At 53.6% G+C, this 24881-nt stretch overlaps 3 protein-coding genes and 3 non-coding genes across 8 annotated transcripts; 5 read left to right on the forward strand and 1 right to left on the reverse strand.

The window, feature by feature from the left end:
• The first annotated feature begins 452 nt into the window (after positions 1 to 452).
• Positions 453 to 3799, forward strand: NMUR1 (neuromedin U receptor 1). Of its 2 annotated transcripts, XM_042878125.1 has the most exons (3): positions 453 to 998; positions 1433 to 2329; positions 2850 to 3799. In XM_042878125.1, the coding sequence occupies exons 2-3, from the start codon at positions 1435 to 1437 to the stop codon at positions 3278 to 3280; spliced, it is 1326 nt and encodes a 441-aa protein (XP_042734059.1). In that variant the 5' UTR covers positions 453 to 998; positions 1433 to 1434; the 3' UTR covers positions 3281 to 3799. The 2 variants fall into 2 exon arrangements, with proteins under 2 accessions (XP_042734059.1, XP_042734060.1); XM_042878126.1 differs by lacking the exon at positions 453 to 998 and having other exon boundaries at positions 1413 to 2329.
• A 5252-nt stretch (positions 3800 to 9051) lies between these two features.
• NCL (nucleolin) lies at positions 9052 to 16597 on the forward strand. Of its 2 annotated transcripts, none has more exons than XM_042878113.1 (15): positions 9052 to 9234; positions 9747 to 9854; positions 10601 to 10886; positions 11180 to 11332; positions 11731 to 11910; positions 12126 to 12209; positions 12458 to 12593; positions 12957 to 13093; positions 13529 to 13655; positions 13774 to 13907; positions 14265 to 14400; positions 14500 to 14651; positions 15151 to 15277; positions 15687 to 15913; positions 16104 to 16597. In XM_042878113.1, the coding sequence occupies exons 1-15, from the start codon at positions 9217 to 9219 to the stop codon at positions 16184 to 16186; spliced, it is 2088 nt and encodes a 695-aa protein (XP_042734047.1). In that variant the 5' UTR covers positions 9052 to 9216; the 3' UTR covers positions 16187 to 16597. The 2 variants fall into 2 exon arrangements, with proteins under 2 accessions (XP_042734047.1, XP_042734048.1); XM_042878114.1 differs by having other exon boundaries at positions 12470 to 12593.
• Positions 12319 to 12387, forward strand: LOC122184073. Its single transcript, XR_006180475.1, has one exon. It is a non-coding gene; the product is annotated as a small nucleolar RNA SNORD82 (small nucleolar RNA).
• On the forward strand, positions 14780 to 14856 carry LOC122184074. The gene has a single exon (XR_006180476.1). It is a non-coding gene; the product is annotated as a small nucleolar RNA SNORD20 (small nucleolar RNA).
• Positions 15433 to 15579, forward strand: LOC122184072. The gene has a single exon (XR_006180474.1). It is a non-coding gene; the product is annotated as a small nucleolar RNA SNORA75 (small nucleolar RNA).
• Positions 16598 to 18333: 1736 nt separating the features above from the next.
• On the reverse strand, positions 18334 to 22410 carry B3GNT7 (UDP-GlcNAc:betaGal beta-1,3-N-acetylglucosaminyltransferase 7). Its single transcript, XM_042878127.1, has 2 exons — positions 22350 to 22410; positions 18334 to 20162 (listed from the first exon to the last, which is right to left on the reverse strand). Exons 1-2 carry the CDS (start codon positions 22358 to 22360, stop codon positions 18956 to 18958), a joined length of 1218 nt encoding a protein of 405 aa, XP_042734061.1. The 5' UTR covers positions 22361 to 22410; the 3' UTR covers positions 18334 to 18955.
• Positions 22411 to 24881: the final 2471 nt, after the last annotated feature.

The following is a 24881-nucleotide window of genomic DNA, read 5'->3' on the forward strand; positions in this document are numbered from 1 at the left end:
AGAAAAGAAAAGAAAAGAAAAGAAAAGAAAAGAAAAGAAAAGAAAAGAAAAGAAAAGAAAAGAAAAGAAAAGAAAAGAAAAGAAAAGGGAGGCGCATGTTTTTGGAGAGAGAGGAGCTGCGGGGGGAGAGGGGCAGCTTGTCACGGTGCTCTGGGACATGTGAGCGCAGGGGGTGTGTGGGGGGTGTGCGTGTGCACGTGTCCACATGCCTGCAGAGCGGGGTTGTTACCCTGCAGCCGGTGGGGGCTGATCAGTGCAGAGGACAGGCAGACTGATAGACAGACAGACGGACAAACAGACAGGCTCACAGATAGACAGACAGATGGACGGTCAGGCAGCGGGAGGGATCCGAGCCCGGTGCACGGCGAGAGGTGATGCCGCGATCGCAGCGGCGATGGGCTCCAGCTCGGGCAGCCGGCGACGGGGAGGACCCAGGGATTGCACATCTGGGAGCCCGGAGACCTCGAGCAGCCGCCGGCTCCTTCTGCGCCCTCCCTGCAGAATTCCGTCCAACTCCGGCCCCCGCGCCCGCTAGTGTCGGCAGAGCAGCGCTGATCGATGCCTCCTTCGCTACGCAAATGGCAAATCAGCGCGTTGTGAAGGCTGCTGGTGGGGATGGAGACGGCCGTGCTGCCCTCCCCCGGGACTCTCTCGAGTCAATGGAGTTTATGACTTTAACGTATTTCCTCTCCCCTCCTGAAGAGCATCTCCTCCGCTGTGCCGCTTTGCCGGCGAGGTTCCAGCCCCCGGTCTGGGATCTGGGTTTGGGGACGGGAGGAAGCCCCCCGGGAGCCCCTCGCTGACGGAGGAGAGCAGCAGCTGGCGGAGAGGGGCAGCGGGCTGCCGAGAGCGGAGCTCCAAGTGGAAAGCAGGATTCCTTTCTCCTGCCTCTTAAGGCAGCGACGTCTCCATCCCCTCCTTTGCTCCCTCCCCGTCCAACCCCGTCTGATATAGGGGTACTGGGACCTCATCCTGCATCCGGAGCTTCCCAGAGAGACGTAAGTCCTTCCTGGAGAGGAAGATTAATTTTCCCCTCAGCTATTTTACCTCTCAGCCCCTCTGCATGGGGAGCTGGGGCAATGCACGGCGCAGTCTGGGGTTGGCTTTGGGGCTGTGTCCTGTGGGATAAGAGGAGAGGGGACAGTCCTGCCACAGTGTCCCCACAGGTGGGATGAAGGGGCCACTTTGGGTTAGGGAGCTGCCAGGGCTGTTTGTAAATGGAAAGCGGGGTAAGGGGAGCATGGGGTTCCTATAGGGGGAGCTTTGGAAAATTACGGGTGCTTTCCCAAAGGAAAAGCTTTGGCTGGGGCAGGATGGGGGTGCTGAGCTGTGGTGATTAGCAGTCTTGTAACCCTGATGGGAAGAGAGGATCGGGCTCAGGAGCAGCAGAGGGTTTGGGAGAACACCCGGTGAACTGCCACGTCTCCCGCAGCCATGAATCCTTACATCAACTGCTTCAGCCCTGAGCTCCCCCTGTCCCAGCAAGACTTCCCCATGGAGCCCCCCAGCCCCGACCTCTGCAACAGGACTCACTCTGACGCTTTATTCGACCCCAAAGACGCCAACCTGACGGAGGAGCAGCTGCGACATAAATACTTAGGGCCTCGGAGATCCAACTTCTTCATCCCTGTCTGCGTGATCTACCTGCTGATCTTTGCTGTGGGGGCAGTGGGCAACACACTCACCTGCATCGTCATCCTCCGGCACCGCTTCATGAGGACACCCACGAATTACTACCTGTTCAGTCTGGCTGTGTCTGACCTGCTGGTGCTGCTGCTGGGAATGCCGCTGGAGCTGTATGACATGTGGAGCAATTACCCCTTCCTGCTGGGGGCTGGGGGCTGTTACTTCAAGACGTTGCTCTTTGAGGCCGTCTGCTTCGCTTCCATCCTCAACGTCACCGCCCTGAGCGTGGAGCGCTACATTGCTGTGGTGCACCCACTCAAAGCTAAGTATGTGGTGACCAGGAACCACGCCAAGAGGGTCATCATCACCATCTGGGTGGTGTCAGTCATCTGCTCCATCCCCAACACCAGCATCCATGGGCTGCAACCTCTCTATGTGCCTGGCCGGGGCCGCGTGCCTGATTCAGAGATCTGCACCCTGGTGAAGCCACGCTTGACCTACAATCTCATCATCCAGATCACTACCATCGTCTTCTTCTTCCTGCCCATGGGGACCATCAGCATCCTCTACCTGCTCATCGGCCTGCAGCTCAAGAAAGAGAAGATGCTGGAGGCCCTGGGGGCCAAGTCCAGTGGTGACAATGACTATCACAGAGTCCAGGGACAGAAGAAGGTGAAGAGGAGGCAGGTCACGAAGATGCTGTGTGAGTCTGAGACTGGGGACAGGCAAAGCCAATTGGGGTGTTGGAAGGGTGCTGGGAGGAAAGTGGGGTCTTGATAATCCTTGGTGTCACGGGGTTTTCTCTAGATATACACACAACACTTGGTCATCCTGGAGGAAGGTTGTGGGGGCAAAGGCAGAGCTGGCGGCTGTGGTCCAGCAGTGGGGTCTGTTTGTGGTGGCTCACCCAGGAGAGCCCTGGGTAAGAAAAGGAAAGGAACAAGGCTGGGGCAGTGGATCTTTCCCTCCCCTAGCCCAGATTCTTGTGCCCTACAACCTTGGGGTGTTGTGGTTGACTCCAATCCTACTCCATCCCATGGCCATGAGGCTCTGACCTGAGGCTTGACCAAAGCACCCTCTGTCCCACTACTCTCCCTTCCCTGTCCCTTCCCCCAGCAGCCCCTGACTGCCTCCCCAGCATTGGGGCACCAAGTATGGCGGCAAAAAAGGGCATTGGGATGTTGAGCACCATACCCCACTAACAACAGCCCCTGACTCTGCAGTCGTGCTGGTGGTGGTGTTTGGGATCTGCTGGGCCCCCTTCCACACCGATCGTCTCGTCTGGAGCTTCATCTCCACCTGGACTGGCCCCATGCTCCACATGTTCCAGTACGTCCACATCATTTCAGGCATCTTCTTCTACCTGAGCTCGGCCGCCAACCCCATCCTCTACAACCTGATGTCCACCCGCTTCCGTGAGATGTTCAAGGAGGTGATGTGTCACCCCGGCCAGCACCCGCCAGGCTCATGCAAGCACTCACCCAGTGTCACCCATGCCACCACCCGTAGCACTGAGTGTGAGCCCATGCCCAGTGCCAATGGGCTGCCCCTCTCTGATGCTGAGGAGTACGAGATGGAGGAAATGAAGGAGCTGGAGGAGATGGAGGAGATGGAGGGTGGCCAGGCTGTCACACATGCCACATCCCTCTGCTGAATAGCAAGAGGACATGGAGGAACCAAAACAGCTTCCCCACCATCAGCACTGGCATCACCATCACCACAGCATCCATCTGCAGGATGGAGGGAAGCAATGGGGCCGTGCATCACCGTGCTGTTCCAGCAGGAGCAGGGCTACTTCTCCAGGTGTGCTGCCAGGCTGCTTCTCTTGGCTGCTCCAGGGATATGGAGACCATCCCTTGCCTCACTATGACCAGGCTGCATTGCATCCTCTGCACTCATCACTGGGGCCAGACAAAGTGAGGACATCATGGTGTCACAAGGCCCCCCTCATCCCCACCCTGCATGAGCTGTTCCTCACCAAGAATCACAAATCAGAGCCATTCTTCCTCAATTTGTGCCCTAATTGCATTCCCTGGGACTCAGACCTGTCCCCAGTACCCCGCTATCCTCCCACGTGCTGACAACAGTAATAGGCACCGTCCCTTCATCCCCCTCCTGCATATCCACACATCTTTGTGCAATAAATTTGCCGGGGAAGGTGATGATGGCAGCTCCTACCCCTAAAGGCACCCCAAAACGTGCCACCATGCCTTGATGGCTCTCCAGGGTCTTTGCTCACTTGAGGTAGGGAAGGTGCGAGAGGGACACACGATGCATGGGGCCGCCCCTGGAATGGAGATGATCAATCTGTCCCCAGACACGCTGCTGGGAAAATGTCACAAAATGCCACAGCAGGTGGGCAGGCAGGCTGGCTCCCCCCGGCTGGAGGGGCTGATCGATTTGCTGTCTGGGATCAATGCTGCTGCCATCCTGGTGCGCACAGGATCCTCCCATGGGATGGAATATCAGCACTCCAGACTGCCTCCCCATGGCTACCAGAGCAGGCTGAGCTGCTTCTTACACAACTTTCCTAGCCCCAGTTTTCCCCCAGCCAGGACGTGTGCTCATAAAACTCCCTCCTGTGTCCCGCTGACCCAGCCCCAGCTCACAGCCCCTGTCCCATTAACAAAGTGTTTCCCTTTGGGATCCTGTTGTGCAGATGAATGTGGGGCTGCATTAACCTCTGCCCTTCAGGATCCTCTCAGCTGCTCTCCAGATCACGTCAACATGGCAAAGTGCATCGATCTCCATTTTCTCCCCTCTCTATCTCCTATCGCTCCCAGTCCCAGACAGCCACGGGTGGAGGTGACAGATGCCTCCTTGATGGCTGTTATTGCCCCATTATGCCTCACAAGGTCACTTCCCCAGATGGAAACCTCTGGGGAATGGCTTTTTAATTGGCAGTCAATAGCATTCTATTGCGCAGCAACAGCAAGCGGAGTTTCAGGTCTGTCATGCCCCAGCTTAGGGCAGCAGGGAAGTCAGGGGACTAAACACCTTGGCCAAGGGACAGCAGAAGGTGACCCCCCCTGGGGTTATGTCCCCAGCTGTCCCCTGGCACAGCCATGCTCCATGTGTCTCCACCGCCTCTTCTTGGCTGCACAGTTTGCTCTTTGAGACGCAGGAGGGGAAGCTGGTGGTGATGGTCCAGCAGTGTGTATCAGGTGCTGATGCTGGGGCTGTTCAGAGGTTTGTTTATGATCACCCCAAAGAGAATCTGAGGGCAAACCTCACTCCTCCAGCCACTGTTTTGGGACAGCACATGGGGACAACCCTGTGGCTCCATGTCACCATCCCTGCTGCAGGCTTGGTCAAGTGCTTGTATGTGTTGCACAGATATGTGGCTGGTGATAAGGTGCTTCTGCAGGATGAATCAGAGGGATTACCCCTGCTGGGGGCTATGCACAGAGGTGATGGCTGGGACAAGCCATGGATGAGTGATGGGGTTAGGTTTTGGGGCTATGTAGGCACCCCCACATCTCCCAGCCATGCCATCAGCCGTGGCATGATCAGATTTCCCCTGTGGCAGGATGGACACTGTGCTAGGAGGTCTCCAAAACAATGCCTGCAATGGGTTTGCTCTGAGCTGGGGGACATTTCTCTCTGTCCCCACAGTTCGGAGCACGTGCCTGGCTCAAGCTCTGCACCGCCACCTTCTCTCCAAATGGTTCATTTCCCAAGAGCTGCTTCTCAAAAGTTGTCATCTGTCCTCTGAGATTTACAGCAGTGCCTTCCCAGCAGCCGATCCCATTGGAACCCGCTGTGGCCAAACCCCACGTGCTCACACCGCGGCACAGCAAATCCCCCTGGCCGTGCAGCATCCCTTGATGGTGCCTCCAATTCAAAGATTTATCACCTTCGCTTGGGGATTAAAAAGAAATCCATCTGTGAGGCTGCCCCAGCCTTGTAAGGCTTTTTGTGCCGGGGTTGTTTGCAACGGCCATGGCTTTTTTTCTTTCCTTGACAGAGCCAAAACTCAGTTTTACAGCAGTTTTCCCAGACAGTTGGAGCTGTGATGGATGGCACTGGGAATGCCAGCAGATTCTTCACCACCCCTCCCCAAAAGCAGAAGGGGGGGGGGGGGGGGGGGGGGCCGGGTTTTGCTTGCTTCACATGACTGTGGGTGGGGGAAAGCTCACATGGACAGTGTTTGCAAAGCCCTTGTAGCTGGATCTGGGACCAGGGCTGTGCAAATGGAGATGGAGCATCAGTGTCAGAGATGTGCTCGGATCCCATTCCTCCCAGCAGGGCCGTGGGAAGCACAGAGGGACCTCAGATCCCTTCCCAGCCCTGCAGCTGTGTGCAGGGACAGTTGGCCACCAGCAGCCAAGCATCACTTGCACCTGTTCCTGCTGCAACATGGTAAGGACGATGGAACTGATGTCCCAGCAGCACCTGCTTTGGTTTATGGGGATAGTTTGGTTAAGAAAGGAAAGTGATGCACAATTAGCACGGATGAGAGATGGCATGGTAGCATGTGGGGCAGCCATCTGGGGCCAAGGGGAGTGTTGTCTTCAAGGTGGGGTGGTGATGGTCACCTGGGTGGGGACAAGAGACATGGGTGCTTTGGTCCTCTGTGTATTTCCTGCCTTCCCCTTGGCCAGTGAATGGCAAAGTAGCTCTGTGACAGGCATGTTGTACCCTCTAAGACCACATGGTCTTGCCCATGGACCTCTCCAAAAAAGTCCATCACAGTCGCTGACGTTGTTGAAGAGCTCAGGAAGGCCCAGGCAGGATGGAGCACCTTGCACTGTGAAAAGGAAGGCTGTGATGTTCAGACTAGAAAAAGATAAAACTCATCTAATTTTCTATATATTTAGGACAGCCAAGGCACCAAAGCCAAGCAAGAACCCAAGAGCTGGCCCTGCTGCCAGGCAGTTATAGCAGCTTTAATTACAGGGCTTCATTTCTCCTTGTGTTCGCTGCGGCAGCCAGGGAAGTTTCATCTTCTCCTGTTGGGACAATTGAACGTGACACATTGGAGAAAGCTGTCAGAGACACAGAGCAGATTTCTCTCATTATCTTTCCTTTGCTGCCTGACAGCTGCCAGCACAGCCAGAAAAAGCAAAGGGAGAAATGCAAACCCCTTCTCCTGCTCCCCCACTGGCTCAGCTCTGTCCCCATGCACAATGACCCCACCAGCACTTGGCCGCACTTAATTTCTCTTGCAGTTTCCCTTCTAGTGCTCAGGTTTCCACTGGTTCCTCCTTATGGATCACCTGTGAGTGCTTTCAGGATGGTCTGCTCCCACGTGCCATCCTCCTGCAGCTCGTTCGTTCCTTCAATACATCCTTCAGAGGGTTATGGCTGAAGCACAAAGCTGCACTAACACCACACCACCCACAGCTCGGGGCTCCTGTAACATCACTGCAGTTTGCTTTTTCACCACTTTTCTGAGGATGAAGCTCATTTCATTCTCAGAAAGGATTTTCTAGAGGAAACAGCATCCTGAGCTCCCCATCCCAGGATGCAGACCACATAATGTAACTTCCCAAAGCTGAACGTAGCAATAAAATCTGCTAGGATGTCACTTCTTCCACTCAGGATAACTGCTTTTCCAAGGCATGGCGCACCCAGGGAGCCCATTCTCCTGGGTGAGGCAGAAAGTGACAACTGGATATAAATTATATTAACAGGCCTTTTATTGGACAGATGCTCCATGATAAGACTATGGTAAGGGACAGAGAAAGTAATGAAGGCAAACGGTGCAGTGCCGTGGGGAGACAAATCAAATAAGGGTCTGACAGCACGGTCTGCACTTGTTTGCTCGGAGGGAATGGCTCTCAGCTCAGTGAAAATCACTGTCTCTGCATGTCTGGTCCCAAATTTATGTCCCAGTCTGGTTCACTTTTCTCCAGCCATGGGTTTTGAGAGTTCATTCATGAGATGACTATGGGGACATCCCCTGGGGAACACCAGCCAATGCTGGGCTCACAGGGCCAGGTGCCACCAGACCATTTCCAGGCGCTGTACTGCTTTCTGCCACACTGGTTCCTGGCTGTGCACTTTCTCAAAGAGCGATCCTTTGCTTTTCAGGGTCCCTCCTCCTCCACCTAAACAGCGTTTTTGCCACAAACGGAGCTGCTAAACCTGTTTTGGCCACATTACTCCACGTTGATGCTGCAGATGGCTGCAGCCCTGCCTTGGCCCTGAGGCTCCCTCTGAGCTGTGCTGCAGAGCTAACACGGGGCTTTGGTGCACCCTGGGCACTCAGGGATGGTTCCTGCAGCATGTGGAGGTTGGAAGTCTGAGTGATCATATTCCACAAGCGCATGTGACAGACACAGTGATGCTAGCAGTGTCCCCCTGCCCCACCTCCATTCCTCCCTATGGTGTCAGTCTGTCTGCAGGCAGGCAAAACATTTCCAGGTCCCCCCTGAGCATCCAGGGGCACCTCCTCACACCACATACTACTTCATTCATTCACAGTCCCCACCTCTTTTCTTTAGGTTTTCTCCCCCAGGTGAGGAGCTTTTCTCCAGCAGCCCTGGAAGGGCAGAGGGAATACGGGGGTGAGCCTGGAGCCCTGGGGACAGAGCTGGGCTCCAGTAATACCACACCGGGGGGGGCAGTGCCAGAGGCTGCCCAGGACCATTTACACCCAATATTGCATGCACTGAAATAAAACCCCACAGGAATATTATCTCCCAATGAACAAATTCAGTGTCATCCATCGTGCGGACGCAGTTTATTTTTCTCCAAGGATAGGAGCACAGTTGGGGTCCTTCAAGGCAAGCATCACGCCAGCAGCTGCTCGCTCTCCTGCTTCAGGACTCACACTAGTGCTGCCGCAGCCCCGCAGAAGAGGGGTCAGTGCCGGAGCGGGGGTTAATATCGGGGCTGAGGGGCACGGGCAGAGCAAGACAGATTCCGACCCCATAATTTTGGAACCCCTGACCCCAGTGCCATAATTTAGGAGCTCCCGAATAAAACAGCAACCCCCCCCTCCCTCCCCCCCTCCTTCTAGTACCTGAGCAGCCTGGGAGCCAGCTCCCAGCTCCGTCAGGACTGCCGAGCCCTCCCGGTGCCCCCTACGCTCCCCCGCTGCCCCCTGCCCGGCCCCACCACGTGGCCCGCTGCCCGCCACGTGCTCTCCCGCGGTCCCGGACACGCCCGCTCTCCGCTAAGAGCTCCGTCCAATCAGAGCGCAGGCATCGAGCTGCCGCCTTCTTACTGGTCTCCCCACTTCCTCGAGGGCGGGCGTTAAGATCCCAAGTTCTCGTCCCACATCTCGCGAGCTTTCCACTTGCTGCACGCTGTAACGCGCTCTCCCGTTGGTTGATGATAAAGCCACGTCGATTGGCGAATGGGCTCGAGGGGCGGAAGCGGCGATTGGCCGCGCGGCGCGGCGCGAGCGCCGATTGGACGGAGCGGGGGCGGAGTGGGCGGGGCGAAGCCGAGGGCTAGGCAAGCCAGCGGAAGGGCCGTGCGCTCGCTCTTTCGTTTCAGTCCCCGGTCTGCATCGGCAGCGCCGCGCCGCCGCTCCCGGGGCCCGCTCCGTTCCCCGCCGTAACCCCCCCAGGGACGCGCACTCCCGCCCCCCGAAGCAGTTCGGCCGCCGCCCCAGCGCCGCCAGGCACCGCCGCCATCATGGTGAAGCTCGCCAAGGTGAGGCCTTCGGGCGGGGCCTTCGGGCGCGGCGGGGCCTCCGGCTCTGAGCCCGCGGGGCCGGGCCCAAGGGGGGACCGGGGCTCGCCGCGCTTCTTCCCGCCGTCGCCAGCGCCGCGCGGCCGTTCCCGACCCTCTCGCCCGTTCTTTTTTCCTTCACAGTGAAAATGGCGGCGAGGGGAGGGGCGCGCGCGCGCGCGGTGGGAAAGGTTTCGAGCGCGCCCCCCTCCCCCTCCCCCGTTCTTCCTCCATGTTGGCGCGCGCGGGGCGGGAGGGGGGTCTGCGTAGGGGGGTCACGGAGCGAGGGGGGGGGAAAGGGGGGGCCGGCCACGTGGTGCAGCGGAGAGCGAACACGTGGGGGTGGGGGAGGAACGGGGACACCACGCGGGGAGCTCCGGGCCGGGCGGGGCGTGTTGGGCCGCCACGTGGTTGGGGTGATTGTCCGCCCCGCGGCGCGCCCGGTGCTTTTAGTTGTACCGCAACGCATTCTCACGGTCCCTTCTCTCCCGCAGACTCCCAAGAACCAAATGAAGCAGAAAAAAATGGCGCCTCCCCCTAAAAAGGTCGAGGAAAGCGAGGAGGAAGAGTCCTCCGATTTAGAGGAAAGCAGTGGGGAAGAGGTGAGCCTTCTGTGGAGCGCGTGCAGCCACGAGCTTCAGAAGTGGCTGAGAGTTATGGGGGGATGTGGTGGGGAATCCATGCTGGTAAACAGCTTGGGGGGATGTTCGTTGTGCCTGAAGGATTAACTGGATTGCATAAGGGGAAAGCAGTGAGGGAAGGGCTGAGCAGCTCAAGCCCTGCTTCCTGGCGTTGGAAGGACTGTGGGGATCTTAAAGCTGGTTTGAGTAGCTAAGAGTGAGTGAATGGTTAATTCATCAGCAGTAACTGATTTATTGCACACCTAATGCACAGGAGTGAAAACTTCAAGGTGTTGGTTCCTGTTGAAGGGAAGGAGGGATTGTTGGGATTGGTTCAGGAGCAGACAGTTGCTGGATGTTTTGCTGTTAACCTGTTAAAAAGCTGCTTTCAAGCTACAGTAATTCAACAGAATAGGCAAATAAGGTAAAAAGCAAAAATTAGTGTCAGAAAAATAAGTTTTTTAGATTGTAGTTATTATTAGTGTTTTAACTGAATTAATGGAATAGGCAGAACAGGTGCAGCAGTGGCACAGAAAAAGCAAGAATCTCAATTAATTTGGCATAAGGAGCTAGTTACATGCTTGCTGCAGCTCCTAAAGTGCCAGCTTCATGAGTTCTGCAGAGTTCTAAATGGCTGTGAAGGCATAATATCACTGAGGGGTCACTTTCATCAGTTTGGTATCCCATCAGGGGCAGCACTAGTCTCACATTCAATAAATCTCTTTCAGATGATGGTCCCTCCAAAGAAACAACAGAAAGCAGCAGTTACACCAGCCAAGAAGGCTGCTACCCCTGCAAAGAAGGCTGCCACTCCTGCAAAAAAGGCAGTGACGCCAGCCAAGAAGGCTGTGGCGACTCCAGCTAAAAAGGCTGTTGCTCCATCACCCAAAAAGGCTGCTGTCTTAGGCAAAGGAGCGAAAAATGGCAAGAATGCCAAGAAGCAAGAGAGCGAGGAAGAAGATGAAGATGATGAGGAAGATGACGAGGAAGATGAAGATGAAGAAGAGGAGTCTGGTAAGTTACTTTTGGAACTCATTTCTGTCTTTGTGAGTTGACCAAAGTTGGCTTGGTCTTGTAGGTGAAATTGATTACTTTTGAAGTTGACAGTGCAGCAAAATGCAGCATACAGAAGGGCAGGGAGGGAGGAAAGTTGGGGCTTTGGTAAATGTTGGAGAACTTTCCATACTGCAGCTGTGTTACTTGTAGTGTGTGCCACTCCTTTTGAGTTTTCTTGGATGAAGCAAAGTGCCTGGCAGAGTTTGAACACTGAGTGCTATGGATAAAGGCTTATTGTACTGTTGTGGTAGATGAGGAAGAGGAACCAGCAATGCCTGTGAAGCCTGCAGCCAAAAAATCCGCAGCAGCTGTACCAGCCAAAAAGCCTGCTGTTGTGCCAGCAAAGCAGGAATCTGAGGATGAAGAAGATGAGGAGGAGGATGAGGAGGACGAGGAGGATGAAGGTATGTGGTCCATAAAGCATTTAGAGAAACGAAAGGTTTGGAAAATATAGTTGTTAAAGTGTTGGATGCTTTCAGGGAGCTCAGTGGAGGGGTGGGTTAGTGGGAGTGATGCAGTGTGTCTGTGTCCAGTTAGTGCCCAGCTGCCTTTAGCTGGCAACCAGTGTCTGTCAGATATGGCAGGAGTGTTTACTTTTCTACTGTTGGGGAAAATTAAAACCTTAAGAGATGTTAGTGCAGTAAAAGCTGAGATACAGGCAGGATACTGAAACATTACAAAACTTCCTGAGAACATATAAGCTTCATGAGGAATACAAAACTGTAGAGCTGAGTGTTTTTTTTAGACTCAAAAATGGCTTCATCTGGAATGCTCATGAAATCTCTCACTCAACCTGTTGCAGAGTCTGAAGATGAGGCCATGGACACAACACCAGTTCCTGTGAAGAAACCTCCTCCAGCCAAGGCTGCTCCAGCTAAAGCCAAGGCAGAGTCTGAAGATGAGGAAGATGAAGAAGATGAGGATGAAGATGAGGAGGATGAAGATGATGAAGAGGAGGATGAGGAAGAAAGTGAGGATGAAAGTGAGTTTATATAACATAGTTTTCCATAATAGCCAAAAAAGTGTCCAAGCAAAATTTTTTGTGTGTTTTAGTCTTTAGGACTGCAGAATTGTAATGCTGGCCTTCTGTTTGAGCAGTGAAGATTTTAATAGTCCTGTATTGATAGAGCGCAGGAGAAGCTGTTGTTCTGTTCATGTACTTCTATTTCAGTGTTGTTTCTTGTTCCCTAACCACAGAACCTGTCAAGGAAGCACCTGGAAAAAGGAAAAAAGAAATGGCCAACAAGAGTGCACCAGAGGCCAAGAAAAAGAAAACAGAAAGTAAGTGACGTGGGGTCACAAGTGATGCTCATTTGAGTTGTTGGACTGCTGGGTGAGGTGTGTAGAAATGGTGAAGGGGCTGTGGATGTTCAGTGTTTTCTTTTTCCTCAGCACAAATGATGATCATAAGGGACTTAATACTGAAATGTGATGTCAGTTTTGAGCAAAACTGATGTGCTAATGCTGTTGGTAATCTAAATTCCAACTCTCTTCATTTGCCTTACGTTCAAATGTCTCTTCATTCAAAGCACCTGCTTCAGCTTTCTCGCTCTTTGTGAAAAACTTGACCCCAACCAAGGACTACGAAGAACTGAGAACTGCCATCAAAGAATTCTTTGGCAAGAAAAATCTCCAGGTCTCAGAAGTCAGAATTGGTTCTTCCAAGTAAGTTCCTCTGTGGAGTTGTGCTGCTTCTTTCTTTGACTTGGCAGCAGTTCATGTGGATGGCTGTGACTAATTCCCTTTGGGGTGCTGGAGTGGTTGTTGGATAGCAAATGGAAGCTGGAAGAGGGACTGGAATGCGTGTAGTGCTGATGGTGGTGGTGTACTTCAGGTGTGCACTAATCCCTAAAGGGAGAGCTGCCACTTCAGTACAGAGCTGCTGTTCTCTGCTGCTACTTATCTGTGCTGGCCTGCCTGTGTTTTTATTGACGCTTTAGCTTGACCACAGTCCCCTGTTCTTGCTTTCTGTATGTGTTTGTTATTAGAAATAGATCAGCTTAAACAGTGAAGCTGCTCTTCTTTCAGGCGGTTTGGCTACGTGGATTTCTTATCTGCTGAAGATATGGATAAAGCTCTTCAGCTGAATGGAAAGAAGCTGATGGGTTTGGAAATCAAACTGGAAAAGGCAAAGAGCAAAGAAAGTCTTAAAGAAAATAAGAAAGGTAGGACTCAGTTCTGAGCTATCTGCACGTTGAAGAAAGGTGGGTGGCATTACTAATGGCTGCTGTGCTGCTCTTAAAAGACATTTCCCTGGTCTGATCCCTGTGTTGTAGTTTCTTGAGTACTAAAATGGCTGTGCAAGTTCTGACTTGCAAATCTGAAACACTGAGCTGGAAGGAAGTAGTGTAAGTACGTAGTAAGTGCATGAGGAGGGCATGTGGTCCTGTCCTAAGCTTTAGGAGCTGTATTCAGACTTCAGTGCCTTTAGGGAAACAACATAATGGTAACCTAATTAATTTTTGCTCTTGCCTTTTCTGCGTTTGGGACTACAAATCTGTACTGTAAGGTTTTTTTTTTCTGCTGGATTTATTTGGTCTGTCTGCTTGTCGAGAAGGGATATGGAGCAGATGGTGAGAACTTTTCTTTCCTCTTTGCAGAGAGAGATGCTAGAACACTGTTTGTGAAGAATCTGCCCTACCGTGTAACTGAAGAGGAAATGAAAAATGTGTTTGAAAATGCTGTAGAGGTCCGACTAGTACTTAACAAGGAAGGGAGCAGCAAGGGGTATGTAGAGAAACTGTGAAGTGTTTGCTGTTACTGCATTTTGATGTGTTCAGGCATTCAATCCTGAACTTAAGGATTAATTTCCTTGCGGGAATGACTGTCGCTTTCTTTGTTGTAGGATGGCCTATATTGAATTCAAAACAGAAGCTGAGGCAGAAAAAGCACTGGAGGAGAAACAAGGCACAGAGGTTGATGGTCGTGCCATGGTCATTGATTACACCGGTGAGAAGAGCCAACAAGAAAATCAGAAAGGTGTGTTTTCAGATTAATAGTGTGCATGCAGAGGGCAGGACTTTGCTTGTGTCAGAAGCTTGCTGGGGACAGAATGACTTGAAGCACTGCAGCAAAGCTGTGAGATAACGGGCAGGAGCCTTTTCCCTTCCTTGTGCTCCACATGGCGTGCACTGCAGGTTTCTCCTGCATGTTTCTGACAAAAAAGGGCAGTTAGTCCAGGTGACCAGAACAGCATTGGTTCTTGGCTTTGTGCCTCACCTCAAAGTGGGAAGGGGGTGCAACAGCTGCCATCTCCTTAGGAGGAGACTTTGTGCCCAGAGGTAGAGAGCTCTCCCTCTCTAAGCTTGGACTTGACTCATTGTGTTTCCTTTCTAGGAGGTGGAGAGAGGGAGTCGAAGACGCTGATTGTGAACAACCTGTCCTATGCTGCCTCAGAAGAAACTCTGCAGGAACTGTTTAAAAAAGCAACTTCCATCAAGATGCCACAAAACAACCAGGGCAGGCCTAAAGGGTATGTTTATAACTGAGTCCTCAGTTGGCATGGTGAATGCCTTACCTCTGCTGATGTGCTGTGCCTCCCAAGCTGACTGAAACCTTCCTCTTCAAATAGGTATGCATTTGTAGAATTTCCCACAGCCGAGGATGCTAAAGAGGCATTGAATTCCTGTAACAACACAGAAATTGAAGGCAGAGCAATCAGGCTGGAATTCAGTTCACCATCGTGGCAGAAAGGGAACATGAATGCAAGAGGAGGATTTAACCGTAAGTGTTCCGTGCCTGATTACTTGATCCTGTGGTAAGAGTGTGCAATTCCTGCCAACTTTTGTCTGCTTCAAGAAACAAACAAAAACACAACCGCAAACAACTGTGAAAGACATGAGCAGATGTGCTGGATGTGATGACTGATTATCTGAAATGCTGATGAAACGATTTCTAAAGTCCTCTAGATAGTCAAGTGCTGATCCAGCAGTGTCTGTTACCCTGTTAGTGTCTGTACTGATTCACTTGTATCTATGGCAGGATGAATGTGGAGGGGAATGAATTTGATGGTACCAAGTGGGTCCATTTGGAGGCACTTGGATGAAAGGTTCTGTTTGCAGTTCAGAGAGTTTTCAAGGTCATCTACCTTTGGGTGCCTCAGCCTCCTTTAAAAGAAAAAGCCCTGGGAGCTGTTGTTGGAGTCGGTAATGCAGGCCGAATGCGGTGTTGAGAAGTTAATGGTAGCTTTGCTCAGACTGATCTCTGAATGTTCTTTCCACAGAACAAAGCAAAACGTTGTTTGTCAGAGGCCTTTCTGAGGACACAACGGAGGAGACGCTAAGAGAATCGTTTGAAGGCTCTATAAGTGCTCGAATAGTCACAGACAGGGACACGGGCTCTTCTAAAGGGTACGTTAAGCACCACGGGGGGTTCCTTCAGTTCCTGCAGGAGAAAAACATCTGTGGTGCAGGGTGTATCTAAGGCTTATGTAGGTGATTCTTAGGAGACAGTAGATGGTGTGGAACTAGAGGAGGGGGGGCATGTAGCTGTGGTTGGGCAGGCTCACTTCTCAATGAGCTCCTTCCTGCCGACAGATCAGTGGCAGCCTATGGATTCGCACGAGAAGGACATTAACAGCTGGGTAGTGGCACACTCACAACGTGGTTACATCAGTTGTGATTAGCCGCTTACTGGTTTACAAGTAACAGTTCCAGATGCTACTGTTACCTAAGGGACTGCTGTCAAGTGCCAGTAGGTGGTGCTACAGTTCATGGGTTGCGTGTGGTTTGACTGTCTTTCTCTTAATCCACTGCCTAGGTTTGGGTTTGTGGACTTCAGCTCCCCAGAAGATGCCAAAGCAGCTAAAGAGGCTATGGAGGATGGAGAGATAGATGGAAACAAAGTGATCCTTGATTTTGCCAAACCAAAGGGTGAATTTCAGCGTGGTGGTGGATTTGGTGGTGGATTTGGTGGTCGTGGTGGCAGAGGAGGCCGAGGAGGAAGAGGTGGATTTGGAGGCAGAGGTGGTGGCAGAGGTTTTGGAGGTAAGTAACCTTCTAAGGCCCATAGTCAAAAGTCAGCTGAAGCTGTTCTTGGGGTTACAGGGTGCTGCCACCATAGAGTGCTGGATGTGAATTTATTTTCTGTCCTGTACCAGGGAGGGATTTGGAAAGGTAGTGATGACTGTAGGGGGAGCCATGCATCTTTGTTTCCTGATACATTCTCTTTTTATAGGCAGAGGAGGAGGTGGCTTCCGAGGAGGCAGAGGAGGAGGTGGAGATCACAAGCCACAAGGGAAGAAGATCAAGTTTGAATAAACTTCCCTTTTCCTTTCCCTTCTCTTGATCTCTGAGACTATCTGAAAGGACTCCAGGGGTTTTTATTCTCCTTTTATCTTGGCGGAGCCTTCGGAGGACATTCCAAGGTGCAAAGGAGTACTGTGAGCCACTTGGAAGAAAGAATTTTCATTTCAAGGAAGAACAGCAAGCTATTTTGACTGCTTGCATATTCAAGTGAACTTTTTAACAGAAATGAGCGATAGCTGTGGGAATTTACCCTTTGTCTGTGAGTTGTCTTGAATTTATAATGTTTTACCCATGTACAAAAATATTTTTTTTCCTATAAACTTCTGTAGCATTTTTTTGCTGTAAAAATGCAGAATGTTTTATCATTTGTGCTTCAGCACCCTGTCTTGGACAGATTAAAGGACCTAAACTGGTTCGTGTTAATTCTGTGCCACTACAACAGGGGCTGTGACAAAGTCTGGCTGGAGGCTTCCTGCTTTAGGGTTGCTCTGATCAGTGCAGGCAGCATCCTGCTTTGGCTTTGGCCTGCTCTGTCCCCTCTTACACTCTACAGGGGCTATGCTTTACACAAGGAAGTGTTTCCCTGGACCGCAGCTACTCTTACCCTCTTTCAGAATGATAGGCTGTCTGTGTTTTATTTCATCCAAAGCTGGTACTGGCCTTCTTTCCTGTTGCCTCCTTGGAGTTGAGGCAGCGTCTTGAAGCACAGTAGGGGAAGTAAGTTGCCTGTCACCAGTGTTGGTCTGGACATGGGCCAACTCCTCCACCTCTCTCTTTAGCACAGCCCTGATCTCTTGTCTTGCCCAGGGCCTTGGCTGCTGTCCTGCTGCTGTTGGTGGGGCACAATGCTGCCTTTGAGGGATGCAGCGTGCTGGTACAGAAGGCAGGAGGGCAGCTGCTGCTCTTTCAAACACGGGCAGTGCTGCTGACAGCAGGGCGAAGCTGACACAGAGCTGGCACTGTGGCTGCAGCTTTAGGTCCTGCTGAAAGCCGCTCTGGCTCTGACCTGCGGTCCAACCCTGTGCCACTCCAGGCATCTTCCCAGCTCGGCGCTGACCTTCTGCCCTAGTGGAGCAGGGCGAGCGTAGCGCCTGCTGCCTGCCGCTCCCTTCGCGCATGGCATTCCACGTGAGCGCCGGCCGTACGCAGAAAGAAGCGGCGTTTGGCGGCTGGAGCAGCGCCGCAGAGCGTAGAAAACCCCATTTCCGTCGGGCTGCGTGCAGCGCCGCTCGCCCCGCTGCCATCAGCCATTTTATTTCGGAGGCTGCGCGCCGGCCCGGCGGCAAATGGTCGGAGCGCGGCGGCGGGGCGGGCAGCAGAGGGCGGCAGCAGAGCGGCACCGGGCTGCGGGCTGCGCCGACGGGAGGGAAAGTCTGGGAGGGGATCTCCTCGTAAGGCTTTACTTCTCTCCCCTCCGGCCCAGCTAAGGCTGTGCCCTTCGACCACCGTGGCCCGTGACCGCGTTTTGTTCCCAACCATCCAGGCTGTCCTGGCCAGCAGAAACCTGCTAGCAACGACACGAGGTGAAGGCTTGGTTTTTTTCTTTCTTTGAACCCTTTCTTCTTTTAACCTTTATTTTTCTGAAACTAAAATATTCACCGAATCTACGCGGTTCCTGTTTCCCTCCAGGTGAAGAGCAGCGCTGACAGATCTCTGCGTGCTGCTCTGTGCCCCCATGGATGGGATGAGCACACAGCTGTACCCCACAGCAATGACAGCCGTCACCTCAGGAAGTGCCCCAGGTGAACCCAGGTGAACAGCAGTGAGCCCTGCACCCAGCGGTGCCCTCGGGCCCTGCAGGTACCCGGGGCTGTGGCTCCTTTGGATGCATCATAAATCAATGTCACCATAAACGGAACATCACCAAACATCATCATTTAGCCCCCAGCGCCGCCACCAATAGCCAAGCCCAGGACACAAATGAGCTCTTTCTCTTTTTTCCCTTCAAATCTGCAGCTCATCCCAGCAGACGAAGGACATCTGCAGAGGAGAAGTGGTGTGGCTTGGCACCACAGTGCCTCCTTTGGCTGCTGTACACCCCTTCTTGTTTGTTTTCTAACCTGAGGAACATACAGACTTGGAGTGAATGAAACAGGCACTTTTCCAAAACACATTAAGAAAAGGAGGGGGAAAAAAAAAAGGCACTGCACAGGGGGACCTTTGAGGTAGTAGAAATTTTTTCCTTTCAATGTCTGGCACCAGAGAAGGAGAGAGAGAGAGAAGAGAGCAAGCACACACATGTGTGCGTTTCGCCGTGCGTGTTCAGGGCTGCGGATGTGGCTGTGTACATCCACAGCATGCAGGGACACGGGGGTGTGCAACCCTGCACTTGGCGATGGCAGGGTGTGCCCACCCTGTGTCCCCCCACATGACACACCACGGAGGAGGCGTTTCAGGTACAGATACAATCCCCTTTGCTTCTGAGCAGTGTTCACGTGCACGTAGACCACTGACCCCCTTGGAGCAGATTTCCTGGGTAGCCAGACCCTAAACATCCAGCACAAATCCCCTCCTGCCTCCCCCAGCCCCACCTGGAGGTGGTACCTATTGCAGGGCACAGACCTCTCTTTCTCTCCCTTCCCTCTTTGTGCTAGGATTTCTCTTTTTTCTCTTTTTTCCCTTTCTTCATTTTCAGCAACCCCCAACCCAGCTGGAGATAGGCGAACCACATTACAGTACAGGAACAACCACCATCACAAGCCTTGCCATGCCACAAGCAGAGGCTCATTGCGTCCCATTTGTTATGTCCCCACTCAGTCCCAGCTCTCCAGAGAGAATGAGCTAAAGGACATTGAGTTTTCTTGAGCACGTCAAGTTACTGTGCACCAAGTCCCACATTTGGATCAAATCTGGAGGCAGCAGTTTATGAACCACTAACATACTCCGGAAAAAACACGGCTCCTTGTTCATCTTGCTGTTCTTGTTCTTCACGATGCCAAAAGTTTTGAAGCCCTCGTGCCCAACGGGCGATACCTTGAGGACCTCCAAGCACATCCCTAGGAAGACGTCGTCAATGGGGTACAGCTCCAGCGTCTCTGAGGCCTTGTGCAGCCTCTTGGCCAACGGTCCATCCATGACGAAGCCTCCACCACCCGCATAGGGCGGGTAGATGCTTTTGTTGTAGAGAGCACTGGGGATGTAGTACTTGTTCTCCTTCCTCCGGATCGGCCTGGCATTGTAGAGGACGTCCCCCACAAAGACGTCCTCTCCCTCCTTCTTGTCCTCCAGGAACTCCAGGATGTTGTCGGGACTCACAAACACGTCGTCGTCCCCTTTGAAGATGAAGCGGACGTTGTCGCAGTAGATGTTCAACCACTTCAAGAAGTGGACCTCTTTGAGCGTGAGATTGAAGAAGCTGTCCAGGAAATCCCACTGCAAGATGTCCCCATAGATGTGGTTCTCGTAATCCAGCAGCTTCTGGTAGTTGGCTCTCTCCTCTTCCTTGGAGGCCGTGCCCAATAGGAAGAGCGTCCTGATCTTCTTGCCCCCCACTTCCTTCTGTTTGCCCCACGTCCTCCGGATGGCCTCGCGGCGGTCGTGCTGCGTGATGATGGACTTGACCACGATGAGCAGGTAGACGTCCTCGCTGCACTTCTCGGGGTGGTTGATCAGCATGGGGAAGTAGCGGCAGTGCCGGTAGAGCAGGAACTGCTGGAAGTTGGGCTCCAGCCCTTTGAACCAGTCCAGTTTGCTCAAGTTCTGGTTGGCCGAGCAGTTGGTAGTGGTGATGTCCCATGATTTCACCTGCCTCTCTGTCATGCCTCCGTCCTCTTCCTTGCCTGGAGCTTTTTCCTTTTTGCTTTTCCAGAAGGCACTGGTGATGGAGAAGGCGTTGTCTCTCTTCTGTGTTTTCAGGGGCTCTGGGGTAGGCAGTTCCTTCTGCTGCTGGCCCTGCAGGAACTGGCTGGGGGCCATTCCCCGCTGCAGCACTGTCACCGTGATCACCAGCAGGAAGGACAGGCAGACTGTTTTGTAGATGGTCTTCCTCCTACAGGGATGAGATAGGAGTAAGGAGAGGAAAACAGCGGTGGGAGGCTCATCTGAAGGAACTGGGGGCCATCATGGGAAGCCACAAACCCTGCAGCCCAAAAGAGACCCAGTGATTGCTGCCGCACCCAATAACCCCCCCAGCTACTGCCCCATGTATACCAAAGCCAGGCAGGTTTGTGCCCCGAGCACCTGGCTGCCCCCCAGCTGGCTCTGCTGCACCAATTTCCTCTGCTCTTGGGTGCCCCAGGGCTGGGGACGGCACTGCATTAGGGATCATCCGAGCAGCCCAACGGTGGTGGAAAAATACCACTAGGCTGCCTAGGAACCTGCAGAAACATCCTTGAGGTTTGCAGCTGGGTGCCCAATACATCCTTAATAAGAACAGAACAAAGAAACAGCAATAGTGGGGCAGGAAAACAGGAGCTGGCCACAGCTGTGAGTGTGCACTGCAGGAATGTGCCCAAAGCAAAGGCAGTGTGGGATCCCCGGGCAGCCCTGACCTCACCGGGACCCAGCAGCATAGAGCTGTGATGTCCTTTAGCCCCACTCTGTATCAGGAACACTTGAAAACAGTTACATAGACAACTGCATACATAGGTGAGCACATGACGTACCTACACTTCAGTATATATTGCTTTACCTGGAGTAATTTCTACTAAATTTGGGAATCTCCCTGCCCTGATGTACTACAGCCTGAAATAGATCATCATCACCACTGTCACACCTCCGTGGGACAGGTGACACTCGCAGGTGGCAATAGGGACTATGAAATGAGGAACCTCTAACTGGGAGCTGGGGACTCCTGGCTCTGGTTTTGCCCTTCAGCACAAGGAACATTTTCAGCCTCATATTTACATGAGAAAAGCATGAATGCTATTGGAGACCGTGAGGGCACGCACGGAAATGAGCAATTACCAGCAAATGGAGAGCTCCCATTTGGTTTTATATGCGGGCACTCACCTGAGACTGATGAGGGAGCAGCCCCAATTCCGCCCCACTGCCTTTAACCTTCTGTGATCCCCACTCAAAGGTTGTTCTCAGAAACCCTTTGCTTCCAATGTGGCAGCAGTTTAATCCCATTTGGACCCCAGGGTCAGAACCTCTCCCCATCACCTGCCCCACAGCACCTGGGCTTCTCTCAGAATAACCCCACTGCGCTGATCCTGGCCTGGGAAAGCGATGGGGACGTGTGGACCCTGAGCCACAACTATGGGCAATTTCCACTCCAAACCCAGCATTTCACAGGGCCAAGGATTAATAACCATACGCTGGGCTTTCCTGACCTCCAGCCCTTCTGCCCTTTGGTTTCCTGAGGTGGGAATCACGTTATGGGGTCAAGACCCCACTCTGCTCTCCCAAGACCCCACACCCACCAATTTGCTGAACGCGATGGTGAGGCAGCATCTGGGGTCCACCATGGCACGGGAATTGCTGTGCCCAGCCCCAGAGCCCTGCTCATATCCACACCACATCCCCAGCACCATCATCGAGTCCCTGGGCACCACCAGCCATCCTGGTCGGGCTCTCACTGGCCCCAGCCGGCCCCACTGGTGTCAATGCTGTCGAGGGCACGTTGAGGGCATTAGATACACTCCTCCAATTTTGCCTTTTCTCCCCCAAGGAAAGCTCAAAGCGTCACTGTGATTTGGCCACAGCGGTGTGCAGAGAGACCGGGAGGTGGGGAGGTCGCCCTATGGGTGGCGATGCTGCGGAGACTCCGAGCGCTCAGGGCTCTTCGTCCTCCCTCCCCGTCGGGGCACATTGCCACTGTTGAGCCGCATGAAAACCCCTTTAAGCACCCGAGGATCGCTCTGTTTGGCTTTTCCCGGCCCCTTAATTAGAGGCGAAGGGGCAGCGGCAGCAGCACAGAGCCCTTCTGTTGGCGCTGCCAACGGCCGAAACACCGCAGTCGGGTGGAGAAACCCCGAAGCCCTCCAAAAAAAAGCAGCTGAACGGATCCCCGACCCGTTGTTCCCCACCCGCCGTCCCCTCAACTCCGTGCTCCCGACTCTCCGTCCCCAACCCGCGATGCCACCGACGCGTCCCCTCGGTGCGACAAGAGAGCAGCGCTGGGGATGCAGAGAGCTGAGCCCCCCGGCTGCGTCCCGGCACGGAGCGACCCTCTGGGACGTGGGGACGTGGGACAGCCGCCACCCTTTCCCCCCCCCCCCCCTCTGACACTCACCACTGGAACATGCTGGGAGCGGGACGCGGTCCGTGCGCTCTGCCCTCTTCCTTTTCCTCTTTCCCCGGTTTTGATTTTTTTTTTTCCTTTTTCCCTTTTCCCTCCCCTCTCAACGAGGTGGAGCCAAGGGGGACGGACCGGCAGGTAGCTTAACTCTTGCCCTGCCCCTCTGCCCACCCCCCGCCGCCGCCTTTCCGTCCCCAGAGCCGGGCTGGGAAACCCGCAGGAAATCTTTTGGACTATTTCCCCTCCTGCTCCACGGAGACACCTCAACCTCTTCCCAAAGCCCCCATATTCCTCCCGGGGGACCCACGCTGCCCTCTCCTCTCAAACGGCTCCAGAAAACCTCCAGGTCCTGCAGTGTGAGGAGAAAGCAGACCCAACTCGTCCCCCCATCCCCAGACCCAACTCTCTCCCTTCATCCCAGCGTGCAGCTGTCCCACCGCAGCAGCTCCCCGGGCATCCCTGCCCAGCAGCACCCCACACACCGCCCAGCACCACGTGTCCTCCTGCTCCTTCCCTGGCCCTTCCCAGTGCCCATAGGACAGTCTGTGCCGTGACCCTGGGGAAGGCTGGGATGTGGGGCACACGGGTATCAGGGAGTCGAGCATCCACCCGGTTGGAGCGGGATGCAGTGCTTGGCCTCATGCCTGCCACGTAGGATGGGGATGCCAAGAAGTTGGAGCCCATCCTACTGCAGAGGGGCTCATAGCAAAGGGCAGAGCCCACTGGGGACTCACCTTCACCAACAGCCCCAAAAGGATGCCAAAGGCAAAGCCCTGAAGACACAGCGGCCATCTCCTCACATCGCAGCTCTGGGACCACGGCGGGGACAAGGACAGCAGCACTGCACCGGGGGGAGGGCGGGCAGCTGGCAGAGAGCCGGGCAGAGCCCCAGGGGACACTGCAGGACTGCTGATATGGGACAGTGCCGGGGCTCCCCCTGTCCCCGTTGCGCCTCGGGCACCCCTGCAGGATGTGAGATGCCAAATGCAGGCTGGGGCTGGGCTGGGTGTGCGCCGCTTTGCTGCCAGTAGTAATTAAACACCCAATTAGTGCCAGGTCTGGTGCTGCTAATGACAGAAACCTGCTGTCCTACGCACTCCCGATGCTTCCAGTTCCTGTTTTCAAGGCTGAATCTCAAAATGAAGGTGCGGTTTTGACACCTGCTTCATCACTGAATGGGGAAGGTTGGGACAAAATGCCACATTTTCAGTTTCCTGATTTATAAGATCATTTCACCCTGCGAAAGGAGGAAGCAAAGCAAACCCAAAGTGTTTTCCTCATTTTTCCCTCCTCCGCACACCTCGCTGCTTCCTGCACTCCCTCACCTCCTGGCCCAGAAAACTGGTTCTACCCGAGCAGCCAGAACCCCTCTGCCGAAAGCAAAACCCAAAGAGGTGAAAAATGGGTGCTGCACATCCTCTCCAACAGTGCTTGGGAGTCACAGAGCCTCTGCAGCTCAGCTCTGTGCTCGGGTTGTGCCCCTTGTCCCATGTCAGCAGCAGCCAATGTAGTGATCAGAGGGACAGTGGGGGAGGTGTGGTAGGGAGGGGGCAGGATGCTGTGGGGTTGTGAGGCTATAGGGCATCAATCTGGGGCTGTAAGGTAACACTTAGGGCCTATAGGGCATTGCTTTGGATCTGCATGGCATCGTTTCGAGCAAAGGGAAAGGGAGAGGAGTGGGATGATGCCAAAATGTCTCGTTTCGATGTTCCCCTGCAAACCACACAGTTTTCAATCCAAGCAGACTTGGATTAAATTAATTTTTTTTTTTTTTTTTCCTTTTTTACTTTAAGGCTTGAGCTTTTTTTATAATGCATATGCAATCCCCACAGACCTCCCTGTGGCATGCTGACCCAGCCAGTGCTTTCCCACTGGCGCTTTGGGTTCTGTGTCACTGGGAAAAGCCGACTCACTGCTCCTGCTGTGGGATTTTCAGTTTGGGGGTTTCTTCCTTCTTCTTTTTCTGCTTTCTTCCATTTCTGCCAACCAAGAACACACCCAGAAACCCAGCCCATCTCTTCCCAGTGCCCCCACCCATTCTGTGGAACCAGGTTTCCTGAAGGAGGGTGCAACCTGAGGGAGCCCAAATGAGCCCTGGTCCTTCAATGACCAGAGCGGGGCCTTGGGCTCAGCCCGATGCACAGCAGCCCAGTAACACTTTGGGTCACTGGCAGGGACCAGGGGGGTTTTTCTGCCCCACTGGGCACCCAACCGTGGGATTTGCATGATTTCTTCCCAAAACAGGTGAGAAAAGGAAATTGAACCCCTCACTTCTTCAGGGTCTCTGCACCAAAGCTCACACTGCGTTGCCCTGCAGTGGCACAGAGCTGGGAGGTGACGTGGCAAGGTCAGGAGCCCCATCTCCCACTGAAGCCCGTCCCTGCTGGAGGTGTGCCCCTGTGACTCTCGCTTCTCCTGCTGTAGCAGTGCTGTTGCTTTAAGCCCACAGCTGGATCCAGCTGGGACTGCCACGAGCCCTCTGCAGCCTTTTATGTGTTTTCTAGCTGCTGCTTGGCCGCTGCTCAC

Source organism: Lagopus leucura, unplaced genomic scaffold (assembly GCF_019238085.1).
Source record: "Lagopus leucura isolate 7727_CA_CO unplaced genomic scaffold, USGS_WTPT01 Super-Scaffold_100021, whole genome shotgun sequence".
NCBI lineage: Eukaryota > Metazoa > Chordata > Aves > Galliformes > Phasianidae > Lagopus > Lagopus leucura.

Bases quoted from the DNA above. Each gene is read 5' to 3' on its own strand.
- NMUR1 (XM_042878125.1), top strand. From the start codon at position 1,435: ATGAATCCTTACATCAACTGCTTCAGCCCTGAGCTCCCCCTGTCCCAG. The intron at 2,330-2,849 runs GTGAGTCTGAGA...CTGACTCTGCAG, and splicing joins GCAGGTCACGAAGATGCTGT to TCGTGCTGGTGGTGGTGTTT.
- NCL (XM_042878113.1), top strand. The intron at 12,594-12,956 runs GTAAGTTCCTCT...CTCTTCTTTCAG, and splicing joins GTCAGAATTGGTTCTTCCAA to GCGGTTTGGCTACGTGGATT. The intron at 13,094-13,528 runs GTAGGACTCAGT...TCCTCTTTGCAG, and splicing joins TCTTAAAGAAAATAAGAAAG to AGAGAGATGCTAGAACACTG.